Genomic DNA, 15,468 nt, shown 5'->3' on the forward strand with positions numbered 1-15,468 from the left:
CAGGTGAGTGTGTGGTATTTGATTTGATGAAATTATAGCGTGACAGACTTCTGGCACGATTTCTGGTTCAGTTTCAATACGGGGTTCGTTTCAGTTCGGAGATCCAAAACAGCATATACCATCTCTGAAGCTGAATTGTTTTAGATATATAAACGCTAATAATTTGAACAAGAAAAAAACACAAACAGACAAATGACACGCATCAAAACATACCTCCTCTTACCAGTATAATGTAGACTGAAGTTATCATTTATTCATTTATATTTCAATGATATCAAGCCAATTTTGGTAGCAGATCATTTGGCAAACTTTCCCGGAAAATGGTGAAAAATGCATAAGGGGAAGTAACTATATGCAACTACAAAATAGTATCATGCTACATTTATAGTTGCTGTGTGTACCACAAATTTAAACCTTTTTTAACGGTGCGAGCTCAAGCGAAACAAGAAGATAGTTGGTGCATTTTACTTTAGTCTGAGCTCGAAGATGAGTTACGTCCATCAATGACTATTTACATATATATTTTATCAACCCAAAATTGTTCTTCCCAATTAAAATATACATGTACATTCCCACATACCAGAGGTCTTCTTTTCTTTCTTCTTTTATAATAATGTCAAACGTTCAGTGATGAAACATTATTGCCATGCGTGGGGGTTGGGCGACGGGGCGGTTAAAAGTGAAAGAACGACCACGGCTTTTCCAAGCTACTCAATCCACATTGTAGGTCCTATACTCACTGGCAGTTGGTGATAAAAATTGTGCAATACCTTAAGTCCAATGTACATACATTCTATGTTGTGCAGAAAGGAAGATGTTAGTATGGTGAAAAACAGGATAAAAGCAAGCGTAATACATTTATGGTTGGAGCATGTATGCAGCCAGCGCTGATTTGAATCCGGGGATTGATTCAATACTGACTAATACGCTGGAAGTGTGTTCCATTGCACAACTGTCCGTGGAAAAAAATGAAAATTTGTAATAATCTACTGTGGTAGCTGGTATGTCATATGCTAGGTGATGGTAATGCCTAGACTGCCTGGTGTATGGTGTAAGATACTGACTTAGATTGATATCAATAAGATTATAAACCATTTTGTGAAAGAATGCTAATCTATTATATTTTCTTCTGTCTTGTTAAGTATGCCCTGGAACAACTGATACGTATTAGACCTTCCTGGTATGCCAGATGAGATCAGTAAGGATATTTGTGACTGTGCCCGGTGCCTTACAATAGTTATTAGTAACGAATCTTGCAGCTTGCCTCTGAATATTTTCTTATCTCTCAATATCTTTCTGATGGTATTTAAAGGGTCTCAAATACTTGATCCATATTCTAATTTCAATCTTACTACTGCAGTCTTGGTTGAACGTTAAGCAGAATGTATTTTATGCTTAATAAAGCCTAACATGGTTCCCTAATTCGTCTAGTTACTATATACTGGTTTCTAGTTTCTGCATGAACATAAGAAAAAACAATGAGTTTTCAGTATTTTAAACTATTTCTTGTGTAAAAATCCTGTCAGGTTTTCTCATGGAATGACCCATTATCAAGTTACTATTATTATCTGTTTTCAAAATGAAGGAAGTAATATTCTGATGAACACAGTAGTGGCAAGCAAATTAAATTAATGATGATGCGCAATGTTTCTGTAAAAAAAAGATCACGAGCGCCTGGGCTCTCCATCTTTGATGTGAATACGAGTTTTGCGACAATAAACAATTTTAATAATGTAATATCTTTGCCATTTGCCTTCATTCTAATACCTTCATGATTTGGAATTCGCCAGACATTTTCAACAGTTAACTTTGTCAACATTATTTATGTCCATCCCTTCCCAGGTCAGACTTACAGAAAAGATAAAACGATGTTGGCAGAAAAGTTCTGACAGTATAACACAAATATTTCAAATTCATTTTGTTCAAACATAATAATTGCAATTTGTCAGAACTTACAATGATATGCATTACAGGGGTGGTAAATCGCAGTCACGCCCTGGACTATATTACAATTCGATTGCACCATTCCATCTATTCCTCGGGAAAAAATGCACCTATGGTCATTGGGTCTTTTAAACTGCAGTATCAATGGAGTCGTATTTTGTGATTACCTCCCTTTAAAGAAACTATTTTTGGAAAATGTCTTTAAATGACCTTTTTAAAATGATTCTTAGAGCATTTCATTATCACAGTTTGGCAATTTCAAAGATGTGTATACATGCAGGGAACTGTATTTACACAATACTTCCTGACTAGTTCGAATATTTTTTTTGTATCATCACACATGACCTAAACAGATTAAAGGAAAGTAATAACAAGAGCACCGCCTTGCGGTTGCTGACGCTCATCTGATTTTTTTTGTGTAACAGAAATATTGTCCTACCTATGATTTTCTAAGTCTAAAAAGGGCCATCATTCTTGCAAAAAGCAGGATAGAGTTATGTTTCTTGATGTACAGTGTCCACTTATGATGGTGAAAAACTGTTGCAAGTTTTAAAGCAATAGCTTTGATAGTTTATGAGAAAAGTTGACTTAAACATAATACTCAACCAAGAAAATGATTTTCTAAGTCCAAAAGGGGCAAAAAGCAGGATGGAGTTATGATGCTTGCTGTACAGGGTCAGCTTATGATGGTGAACAAGTGTTGCAATGTTTCAAAGCAATAGCTTTGATAGTTTAAGAGAAAAAGTTGACCTAAACATAAAACTTAACCAAGAAATCTGATATTTTCTAAGTCCAAAAGGGGCAATAATTATTGCAAAAAGCAGGATGGAGTTATGTTGCTTGCTGTACAGGGTCAGCTTATGATGGTGAACAAGTGTTGCAAGTTTCAAAGCAATAGCTTTGATAGTTTAAGAGAAAAAGTTGACCTAAACATAAAACTTAACCAAGAAATCTGATATTTTCTAAGTATAAAAGGGGCCATAAATCTTGCAAAAAGCAAGATGGAGTTATGTTTCTTGCTATACAGGGTCAGCTTATGATGGTGAACAAGTATTTCAAGTTTCAAAGCAATAGCTTTGATAGTTTGGGATATAAAGCTGACCTAAACATAAAACTTAACCAAGAAAACTGATTTTCTAAGTCCAAAAGGGGCAATAATTCTTACAAAAAGCAAGATGGAGTTATGTTTCTTGATGTACAGGGTCTGCTTATGATGGTGAACAAGTATTCCAAGTTTCAAAGCAATAGCTTTGATAGTTTAGGAGAAACGTTTACCTAAACATAAAACTTAACCAAGAAATCTGATATTTTCTAAGTATAAAAGGGGCCATAAATCTTGCAAAAAGCAAGATGGAGTTATGTTTCTTGCTACACAGGGTCAGCTTATGATGGTGAACAAGTATTCCAAGTTTCAAAGCAATAGCTTTGATAGTTTAGGAGAAAAGCTGACCTAAACATAAAACTTAACCAGGCAACGCCGACGCCAACGCCGACAACCGCTCAAGTGATGACAATAACTCATACTCAGATGAGCTAAAAATGACATTCATATATCATTTGCAGCGTTGTATTCAACTGTATTGCAACATAAATATGTGGCATATGCAATACAGACTCTTTCTAGTTCCTTCCATATGTAGGAGGATGACCGACGGCTGTACATGTTTGCACAGGACTGTTGGCACCAAATAAAAAGTGACTACTCGACGATTATAGTTCAATGTTGTTTATGATATAATGAGTCATTGATATAAGGATGTTAGTTATATTTTTGGATGATTAATTGCTGAATGTTTTGAAAAGATTTAGATCATTTCTATGGTGGCATATTTCTGCCAACCACATATCCACTTATTTATCTCGAAATTTTTCGTAAAAATGTCACTTATTCAGTTATTATCTGGCAAGTGAGAAAACTGCTTGTTATCCACTTAAATATCTTAATAGGACAAAACTGCTTGTTAGAACCCACTACTGCCATCCACATATTCACATACGTTAACTAGGTATATTGATTTTTGTCAGTTAGTCAGTTATGGTTGGCAATATCCCGTAATCGTCCACTATCATTACGGAATAAATGAAATGATAAAGGGGCATAAAAATTATGCAAATTTATCATTCCAAATCCTATCTATAGGCACAAACCATTAGGGGTGGTGGTAGGGGATGAGGTGGATATACACTCATTCTGTCACAGGCTGAGAAAAATGTGAAGTCAGACCGAGACTCGAACCGGGGGCCTCGGAATACTGTTCCGATAATCTACAGACTGAGCTACAGGACCGCCTACACATTTTCTCCCCATTTCTATAATCAAGTTCTATACCGTGACATATTTCCCCACCATTTTGAAATTCGTTCTCGAATTTCAGCGGGTACTTTATAAATCAAGCAATTACAGGCATTGGAGACTAACCAGTGTAATGCCGTCAAGGCCCCACGTTGGGCGTCAAATGGCACAGGATGAGAAAAATGTGCAGCCAGATCGGTACTCGAACCCAGGGCCTCGAAATACCATTCCAATGCTGTACCGACTGAGCTACGCGGCTGCCTATACATTTTTTCCACGTTTCAATATTCAAGTTCTATACCGTAACAATTCCGTATAGGGGATGAAAAGTCTAACCGTTAATCGCTTATTTTGGTACAAATACTAACTGGATATCAAGAAAACTTTCACAATAACCACTTATTTATATGAATATGTGGATGGCGGAAGTGGGCACTAACAGGCAGTTTTGTCCTGTTAACATAATTATCTGGATAACACGCAATTTTGCCACTTGCCAGATAATAACTGGATATGTGACATTTTTAGAGAAATCTGTCTACATAAATAAGTGGATATGTGGTTGGCAGAAATATGCCACCATACACTTCTGCTGTGAATTGCATGGTTTTAGTTTATTGACTTAGACCATTCTTGCATTGACAGGCCTCCTAAAGAGAAAAATTAAATGAAAATGGATATGCATCAGAGGACAATTTCACCAAATAATGTTGAATAATTATGTTGAATAACTGGCCCACTTCTGATTATGGTTTCACAATAGACTAGACTGAACAAACAGTAGCTCACGGTTACGCTGCACGTCTTGCATTTTACAGGCATACGCTGTGTGAAGCTCAATTTTAATCTTAAAGGGAAAATTAACTCAATTTTTGCACTTAAGTAACATTTATGAAAAGTTGTTATAGCATTATTTGCCTAGTCTTTCAACTGTTAGCCGAGTTAAGCCGTGTCGTATATATACTGAGTACATCTAGAAACACAACACTTGGTCGGAGTAGTATTCACGGGTACTGTGAACACTACTCAATGAGCAGTACTCACAGTACCATGAATACTTCTCAGTGAGCAGTACTCACAGCAATGTGAACACTACTCAGTGAGCAGTACTCACAGTGCCGTGAACACTCTTCAGTGAGCAGTACTCACCCCGTCATAAATACTACTCAGTGATTAGTACTCACAGTGCCGTGAACACAACTCAGTGACCAGTTCTCACGATGCCGTGAACACTCTTCAGTGAGCAGTACTCACCGTGCCATAAATCCTACTCAGTGAGCAGTACTCACAGCAATGTGAACACTACTCAGTGAGCAGTACTCACGGTGCCGTGAACACTCTTCAGTGAGTAGTACTCACCGTGTCATAAATACTACTCAGTGAGCAGTACTCACAGCACCATGAACACTACTCAGTGATCAGTACTCACAGTGCCATTAACGCTACTCAGTGAGCTGAACTCACCGTGCCGTGAACACTACTCACAGTCCCGTGAATACTACTCAATGAGCAGTACTCACGGAAATGTGAACACTACTCAGTGGGCAATACTCACCGTGCTGTGAACACTACCCAGTGAACACCAGTCAGTGAGCAGTACTCACAGTGCTGAGAACACTACCCAGTGAGCAGTTTTACAATTCATGAAAGGTGTGTTGCAATAATTCTAGAAAACAATGCATGCCAGCAGTTTATTTCATCAAAAGTGAATGAAGAAAACCTTATTTTTACAAAAAGCACCTTTTACATCTTATGGCAGCCATCGTGGACGCCATCTTGGATTTCTCAGCTCGCCACCATTTATGCCAATTTATGCCAACACTTTCAGAATCTACAAACTTTTACGAACATTTCAGTATATAACACGCCTTGTTAAAAATCATGTTACCCCAGAAATAGTAGACTTTCTTGGCTGAAGTCACCCTACCATTATGCAAATGTTTGAATTTGTTTATGTATACATGTATTATCTCTCAAAACAGATATGAAGATTTTCCATTTCTTACTAGGTAATTGGTTTCATGACCATACGTCGCTCAGAAAAAGGATAATAACTGTTAAATGATAGAGGAGTCTTCTAAGAAAACACTGTACAGTATTTTATGCAAATCACAAATGCCCAATATTTTACGAAAAAAAAAAAATCATTTTATACAATTATGAAACAGAGCAAGTCTTTATCTCAGATTTCCTTATTTTATTTATGTGTTGGCGCGTGCATCTGTACGTCTGTCTGTCCATCCGTCCGTCCTACTTTGTGTCCGGAGCATAACTCAATAACCATTCAAGATATTGACTTCAAACCTGACCCATTGGTAGATGGCGATAGGACGATATGCAGAGCAAATGAACCAGGTCGGTAGGTCAAAGGTTAAGGTCACAAATGGAACTCAAAGGTCAATTTTTACTAGGAGACAGTCCTTAGCACAGAGTTAACTTTATATACATAGTAGTGTTTACTAGAGGCGGTCCTTAGCACAGGGTTGACTGTATATACATACTAGTGTTAACTAGGAGGTAGTCCTTAGCACAGGATTGACGGTTTACTAGGAGGCGGTCCTTAGCACAGGGTTGACTATATATACATACTAGTTTTTACTGGGAGGCGGTCCTTAGCACAGGGTTGACTGTATATACATGGTAGTGTTACTGGAAGGCAGTCCTTAGCAAAGGATGAACTGTATATACATACTAGTGTTTACTGGGAGGCGGTCCTTAGCACAGGATTAACTGTATATACATACTACAGTTTATCAGGAGGCAGTGCTAATCTGTATATACATACTAGTGTTTACTAGGTGGCCCTTAGCACAGGGTCGACTGTATACACATACTTGTGTTTACTAAGAGGCGGCCTTTAGCACAGGGTTGACTGTATATACATGCCATTGTTTACTAGGAGACAGCCCTTAGCACAGAGTTAACTTTATATACATAGTAGTATTTACAAGGAGGCGGTCCTTAGCACAGAGTTAACTTTATATACATGGTAGTATTTACTAGGAGGCGGTCCTTAGCACAGGGTTAACTTTATATACATGGTAGTATTTACTAGGAGGCGGTCCTTAGCACAGGGTTGAATGTAAATACATGGTAGTGTTTATTTGGAGAACCTTAGCACTGGATCATCTGTATATATTGATCGTAAGTAATGACCTGGCATGTTTACTGGGAGGCAGTCTTTAGACTGAACTGTATACACATTGTGATGTTTACTGGAAGGCAGTCTTTAGATTGAACTGTATATACATAGTGGTGTTAACTGGGAGGCAGTCTTTAGACTGAACTGTATATACATAGTGGTGTTTACTGAAGGCGGTCTTTAGATTGAACTGTATACACAGTGTTTACTGAAGGCGGTCTTTAGATTGAACTGTATATACATAGTGGTGTTTACTGAAGACGGTCTTTAGATTGAACTGTATACACATAGTGTTTACTGAAGGCTGTCTTTAGATTGAACTGTATATACATAAAAGTGTTTACTGGAAGGCAGTCTTTAGATTGGACTGTATACACATAGTGGTGTTTACTGGGAGGCAGTCTTTAGATTGAACTGTATACACATAGTGGTGTTTACTGAAGGCAGTCTTTAGATTGAACTGTATACACATAGTGGTGTTTACTGGAAGGCAGTCTTTAAGTTGGACTGTATACACATAGTGGTGTTTACTGGGAGGCAGTCTTTAGATTGAACTGTATACACATAGTGGTGTTTGCTGGGAGAAGGTCTTTAGATTGGACTGTATACACATAGTGGTGTTTACTGGGAGGCAGTCTTTAGATTGGACTGTATACACATAGTGGTGTTTACTGGGAGGCAGTCTTTAGATTGGACTGTATAGAAACAGTGGTGTTTATTGGGAGGCAGTCTTTAGATTGGACTGTATATACATAGTGGTGTTTACTGGAAGGCAGTCTTTAGATTGGACTGTATATATAGATTGGACTGTATATACATAGTGGTGTTTACTGGGAGGCAGTCTTTAGATTGGACTGTATACACATAGTGGTGTTTACTGGGAGGCGGTCTTTAGATTGGACTGTATACACATAGTGGTGATTACTGGGAGGCGGTCTTTAGACTGAACTGTATACACATAGTGGTGTTTACTGAAGGCGGTCTTTAGACTGAACTGTATACACATAGTAGTGTTTACTGGGAGGCAGTCTTTAGATTGAACTGTATATACATAGTAGTATTTACTGGGAGACAGTCTTTAGATTGAACTGTATACACATAGTGGTGTTTACTGAAGGCGGTCTTTAGATTGAACTGTATATACATAGTAGTGTTTACTGGAAGGCAGTCTTTAGATTGGACTGTATATACATAGTGGTGTTTACTGGGAGGCAGTCTTTAGATTGAACTGTATACACATAGTGGTGTTTACTGAAGGCGGTCTTTAGATTGAACTGTATACACATAGTGGTTTTTACTGGGAGGCAGTCTTTAGATTGGACTGTATACACAAAGTGGTGTTTACTGGGAGGCAGTCTTTTAACTGTATGTACAGTACATAGTGGTGCTTACTGGGAGGCGGTCTTTAGATTAACTGTATGTACATAGTAGTGTTTACTGGGAGGTGGTCTTTAGCATAGATAGGACTGTATATACATAGTGGTTTTTACTGGGAGGTGGTCTATAGCACAGATTGGACTCCATATACATAGTGGCTTATACTTGGAGGCAGTCTTTAGACTGGACTGCATACACACAGTGGTGTTTACTGAGAATTGGTCTTTAGCACAGATTGGACTGTATATACATTTTGGTCCTTACTGGGGCACCGTCTAGAGCACAGATTGGACTCCATATACTTAGTGGCTATTATTGGGAGGCAGTCTTTAGACTGGACTGTATACACACGGTAGTGTTTACTGTAAATTTGTCTTTAGCACAGATTGGACTGTATATACATAGTGGTGTTTACTGAGAGGTGGTCTTTAGCACAGACTGGACTGTATATACATAGTGGTGTTTACTGGGAGGCAGTCTTTAGCACAGATTGGACTGTATGTACATGCTGGTGTTTAGCATAGGTTTGACTGGAAGTTGCACAGCAGACACAACCATCATATACTATATAGAGACAGACAGACCTTTGACAGATTGTCTTAAGTGTGCTTAGTTATTCAAAAACTGACCCTTGATTTCATATTTTTGCTGAGCCGACACAAAATATTGACAGATGAAGTCCAATATACATGCTATGTCAAAGACTGGTAGGCAGTTAATACGGGGAAAAAAGAACAAAATCATAAAAAATTTATTTTCTTGAAATTATTTATTTAACTGAACACAAAAAACAGTTATGTAAAATACTTGGCCAAAATACATTAATACTGATGATAGGAATGAGTATTTTCACAACCTTTTTTTTTTTTTAAAAATAACATCAAACTTCCAAACTAAGACAAATAATAAGAATCACTAGTTATCGAACAGACTGTAAATGTAAGGCAATCAACAGTCTATGAAGTAGATTATAAAAGCCAGATATTTCTACTTGTTTTGTCACATCATAAACTTGACTATATCAGATAAAAGTATTATACAATTGCATACCCAGTTGAAGTTCACCATACATTATTCCCACATATTTATAACACTGCTAAAAGAATTGTTTTACTTTTTACATTTATGAAGAATAACAAGAGCTGTCCTTAAGACAGCGCACTCCACTATTCGGCCATTCGGCAGTAAAATGAATTAATGTCTCAATAAGAGACCTCTACTTCGAAAGGAAGATACACCAAGATGATGATAATGATGATAAAGATATATTTTGAGTTTCAAGTCATTATCTTATATAGTACCAAAGTTGTCCAGAAAACGAAGTTTGTCAAAAAATTTAAATATGAAAGGAGCATAATTTGGTCAAAAATACAAATCAGAGTTATGGGGATTGTTACCACACATGCAGATGATGATGATAAAGATACATTTTAAGTTTCAAGTCATTATCTTTTACTGTACTAAAGTTATATCCAGAAAGCAAAGATTGCCAAAAAAACTTTAAGTATGAAAGGGGCATAATTCTGTCAAAAATACAATTAGAGTTATGGGGTTTGTAACCACACATGCAGATGATGATTATAAAGAAATAATTTTAATTTCAAGTCATTATCTTTTGAAGTACCATAGATATGTTTATAAACGAAGCTTTCGAAAAAATTTAACACGAAAATAATTCCAAGTATAATAACTTGGTGATCTTGACCTTGGATATAATGGGCCCAGCCCCTGCACATACTTTGCTTGTATGCTGAATAATGTTTATGTGAAGTTACAGTAAGATATAAGCAACAGTAACAAAGATATGACAGAAAAACAAAGGTTGCCAAAAACCTTTAACCTTCAAGTCCAAAAGGGGCCATAAATCTTGCAAAAAGCAGGATGGAGTTATGTTTCTTGCTGTACAGGGTCTACTTATGATGGTGAACAAGTGTTGCAAGTTTTAAAGCAATAGCTTTGATAGTTTAGGATAAAAGCTGACCTAAACATAAAACTTAACCAAGAAAACTGATTTTCTAAGTCCAAAAGGGGCAATAAATCTTGCAAAAAGCAAGATGGAGTTATGTTTCTTGATGTACAGGGTCAGCTTATGATGGTGAACAAGTATTCCAAGTTTCAAAGCAATAGCTTTGATAGTTTAGGAGAAAAGCTGACCTAAACATAAAACTTAACCAAGAAATCTGATATTTTCTAAGTACAAAAGGGGCCATAAATCTTGCAAAAAGCAAGATGGAGTTATGTTTCTTGCTATACAGGGTCAGCTTATGATGGTGAACAAGTATTCCAAGTTTCAAAGCAATAGCTTTGATGGTTTAGGAGAAAAGCTGACCTAAACATAAAACTTAACCAGGCAACGCTGACGCCGACGCCAACAACCGCTCAAGTGATGACAATAACTCATCAATTTTTTTCAAAAAATCAGATGAGCTAAAAATCATGATCAAGAACAATCAAAAGAATTATGAGGAAATATAGTTGAAATTTTCTTAAAGTTACTTCAAACAAAATTATTATTGCGCAGACAAGGTCAAAACAGCTAATTTTGGCCCTTTCAGGGGCCATAACTCTGGAACCCATTATATGATCTGGCTGGTTCAAGAAAGGAACCAAGATCTTATGGTGATACAAGTTTTGTGCAAGTTTAATTAAATTCAAATCATAAATGAAGCTGCTATTGTGCAGACAAGATTTATGAAATTTAGTCAGAATGTTGGTCTTGATGATCAGATCATAAAATAAACCTGCTATTGTGCAGACAAGGTCAAAATAGTTAATTTTGGTCCTTTCAGGGGCCATAACTCTGGAACCCATAATGGGATCTGGCCAGTTCAAGAAAGGAACCGAGACCTTACGGTGATACAAGTTGTGTGCAAGTTTGGTTAAAATAAAATCATAAATGAAACCACTATCGTGCAGACAAGAAATTTTTGACAGACGCTCAGACTGACGAAGGGTGGTCACAAAAGCTCACCTTGTCACTATGTGACAGGTGAGCAAAAAACAAAAGTTCTAAAATTAAGCACTAAATTTTTCACTTACACAAAATCAGGGCTCCGGAAATTTTGATAACTCAATCGGTCCGAAACGAAAATCCTGACATCGGCGCTACCCCACCAACCGCATTCCCAATATTACATATTTTGTAAAACGTGATAGGGTAAAGAAATAAGCATGTTATGCATTAAAACTGAGTTACCAGTCACCGCGCGTTACCATACAATGAAGACAGTTATTCAGTGTTATGTGTGATCGTTACTTTGTTTAAATTTCGATGTTTTCACGAGATTAATACGAGGCATTGACACCGTGTGCGTAACTAGACTAAAAGCCAATGCACGTGACTTCGATACCGTATACACGGCAGATACTTTGTGATGTTTCCTCATTCTTTGACGGAATTCTATAAAATACAATGCGTCAAAGTGAGTTACACGACACATATTCTCTGCTAAACAGCCTCAGTATTTAAAGAATACTCTGCCGCGGACCGAATGTGTACGTTATTTGAACGCTGAGATCGAATTTCCCGCATGTATAGTGCCAAAACGTCACGCGGGTTGGCCACGGATATTTCATTTCACTTACGTTGTACTTCAACAAGCAACTACATTTTATAAAGTTATATGTTCTCTTCTGATGTAAACAAAATTTCATTTTGAAACGTTTTTTAAAAGACCGATTTGATAAACAGTGCCACTCCGGTTTTCTTTATCATTCGTGGTTGCCCGTCCATTTTTTTTTCTTTTTTGTACAGTCGGGTTGCAAAGACGATTTTCTGCATTTGTTTCAACTAGAGCCCCAACAAATGAAACATGTAATTTTTTCAAATCAAGTAATTATAAAAATTATTTTTATCGGTTTTCCGTGTGATGTCTCATTAAATCAAAGACCTATAATGTACAATTATAGCTCTTTGATTAAATGCAGCGACCATTTGTTTGTTACCGTGATCAAACATAGCCTTTTGAAATAAACCATCCGTCGGATCCTAAATAAAAGAAGTGGATCCCCGTCGAAATGATTTGGATCCAGTCAGAAACGTTAGGAAACCAGTCAGAAATGTTAGGAAACCAGTCAAAAATGTTAAATACACCGCAGTCGGCTGTCTGCAAACATTAAAGGATGTGCCGCGCGAGCACTGATTGTGTCACGCGCTAATTACGGACCGATTATCAAAGTGACAACCAGACCGATTGACACGTTTATTGATTATCTGAAGGTGAGACCAACAATTTCCTACTTGGCAGGTGATCGTGTATTGAGATATCAAACCGAAATTTATACTTTTCTCCATTTTTACGGGACCGATTTTTTTCGTTTTTTTTCACTTCACGAATCGGTCTGAAAAGTCAAAAATCGGTCCAAAACCGACAAACCGGCAAATTTCCGAAGCCCTGCACAAAATCTTGCCTAGACATGACTCCTATGAACACACCTCTTCAATCTATATTAACTCCTACATCAATTGTAAAGCCATTTAAATCTATTTCTAGTTAATTATCCATTGACTTTTTAAAAGTTGCATGCACAGCCCTTGTACCAAAGAGTTCACTAATTGCTAAAATGCTGATATAAGACCCTAAAATTAGGAGAAAAAAAAGAAAGATTTTGAACCACATTAAAGAGATTGTAAAAGAAACCTACCAATTATTTTACATGGATTTGAATTATTTTTAAAATCCGAGACAAAGTTCAAATGAGAGACAACAATACATATGATGGGTCTATATCAATCTAATCATGGCATATTAACAACTCCCAAGTATCTTTAAAGCATGTGAAGTACAGTTTCGCATCTAAAATTAAATATATGAAAACATCAAAAAAAAGAAAAAAAGAAGTAACTTCTCAGTTGAAAATCAGACAATTAAAACAAACATGACTAGAATTAATAACTAAAGTACTGACTATATTATGTTACTTGAACAACTAAAATATATTAAATTCCAAGTATATCACCCTTTTATTGTGACAAAAATGCAAAACCACAGTACATTTTTGACTTTCGACCACTTTTTCCAAGCATTTCCATTAAAACCAGAAACATAGCACATATCATTAAATACATTTTCACCATCACATGTACAGTCAGTTTTCTTGTGTTTTTTTTTTTTCCATTGTAACTTTGTTAAATCATTGCACAGGAAATTTTACAAGTAACAAATTCAAATCAAATTATTAGAAATATATTCTTAAGATTAAATTGTAAATACAAATTATATTTATGAGAACTTCACTTTCACGAAAGAAAGAAATGAGCCGCGCCATGAGAAAACCAACATAGAACGTTTGCGACCAGCATGGATCCTGACCAGCCTGCGCATTGCGCAGTCTGGTCAGGATCCATGCTGTACGCTTTCAAAGCCTATTGCAATTAGAGAAACTGTTAGCGAACAGCATGGATCCTGACCAGACTGCGCGGTTGTGCAGGCTAGTCTGAATCCATCCAACGCACTATGTTGGTTTTCTCATGGTGCAGCTCAAATGTCTTATCCCACAATTTTTCCAAGACAGCAAAATGTCAATCTTCCATTCACATTTTCGAAAACATTTATTTACATTATCTGGAGAAAATTATTTCCATAGAGCAGTGTGAAAGCAGTATCTTATACTTTTAATGTTAAATCTGATGCTTGCAAAAGAAGGGTTAAAGAAAATTGACACACACTTTTCAAATATGTTCAGTAAGCAATCTAGTTTAAATGTGAATTTTCCAAAGCATGTCACAAGTAGGAAACCTATTTTAGATATATACTTGTGCCATGTAAAAATATTGGTACTTACTGGATTTTTTTGGTCCTATAACTTGTTTTCATTTCTTTCAAATGATGCAAAAAATTAACTTTAATGCAAGTATACTATGCAATATAAATAATAAAGAACAAACTTCGGAAAAAGTCATGGTCTTTCAATTTAACATTTTCTTTAAACCAACAATAACATATTTATCAGTGTTTTTTTTTTCAAAACTGAATGTCATACTGCACCAAAAATTACCACACAATTATTTCACTTTATGACTTTTGACCATAGATTACTCTTACAACTTATATACATTAACTTTACCACAAATACTTATTTCTGTCAAGTTACCTAATTTTCCCTCTTAAAGTTAAATATGGAATATCTGTTCTCGGATGTTATCACTACGCTCCATATTTCATAGACATGAAAAACTGCTTCGTAATTGTCTATATATACCATGCAGTAAGCTGGCGTGTTATCATGTATCCTGCATCCTACTGGTAAAGCACTATATACCATACATGAACTTTGTGTTCAGCCGGCACTGTCTTAGCACTGCTGCCACAGTAAGTTCCTGGTACTGAGCTATCTCCTTTGCTACCGTTACTGCCAATCCAGGGTTTGACAATGGAAGGTCCTCTTTTGGTATCTACAAATGTTAATAAAAACTCCATCAAATTACATCTAGAAGATTAAAATAGCAATACGAAAACACCAGAACCCTGCCACAATCAATCACTGTCCACTTACAATTGGTAGGTCAGAAAACATACCACTGCATGCATTTTAATATATAGGAATTTAAACCCCATTTCTTTTCTAAAGTATTTCAGTTGTGTAAGGCAGCAATGTTTACCTTGATTTTCAGTACATACCTTTTCTCTGCAAGGAAATGGCAACACATTACCTTTAGACCTGATCAGGCTAGCTACGAAGAAAAAGTAGATATAGGTAGAAACTTTTAATA

General features: G+C 36.5%; 1 protein-coding gene across 3 annotated transcripts in view; it reads right to left on the reverse strand.

The window, feature by feature from the left end:
• The window catches only part of LOC123528711 (uncharacterized), an 84,022-nt gene that overhangs the window by 21,498 nt on the left and 47,056 nt on the right, over positions 1-15,468 (reverse strand). For 2 of the 3 annotated variants that reach the window (XM_053521595.1, XM_053521594.1), the window contains one exon: positions 9,448-15,150. In XM_053521595.1, coding sequence (XP_053377570.1) covers positions 15,010-15,150 — 141 coding nt within the window. In that variant the 3' untranslated portion in view covers positions 9,448-15,009. Of the gene's footprint in view, positions 1-9,447; positions 15,151-15,468 lie in introns of those variants that run through there. The other variant, XR_008366751.1, reaches the window with a different exon arrangement.

Source organism: Mercenaria mercenaria, chromosome 13 (genome assembly GCF_021730395.1).
Source record: "Mercenaria mercenaria strain notata chromosome 13, MADL_Memer_1, whole genome shotgun sequence".
Classification (NCBI taxonomy): domain Eukaryota; kingdom Metazoa; phylum Mollusca; class Bivalvia; order Venerida; family Veneridae; genus Mercenaria; species Mercenaria mercenaria.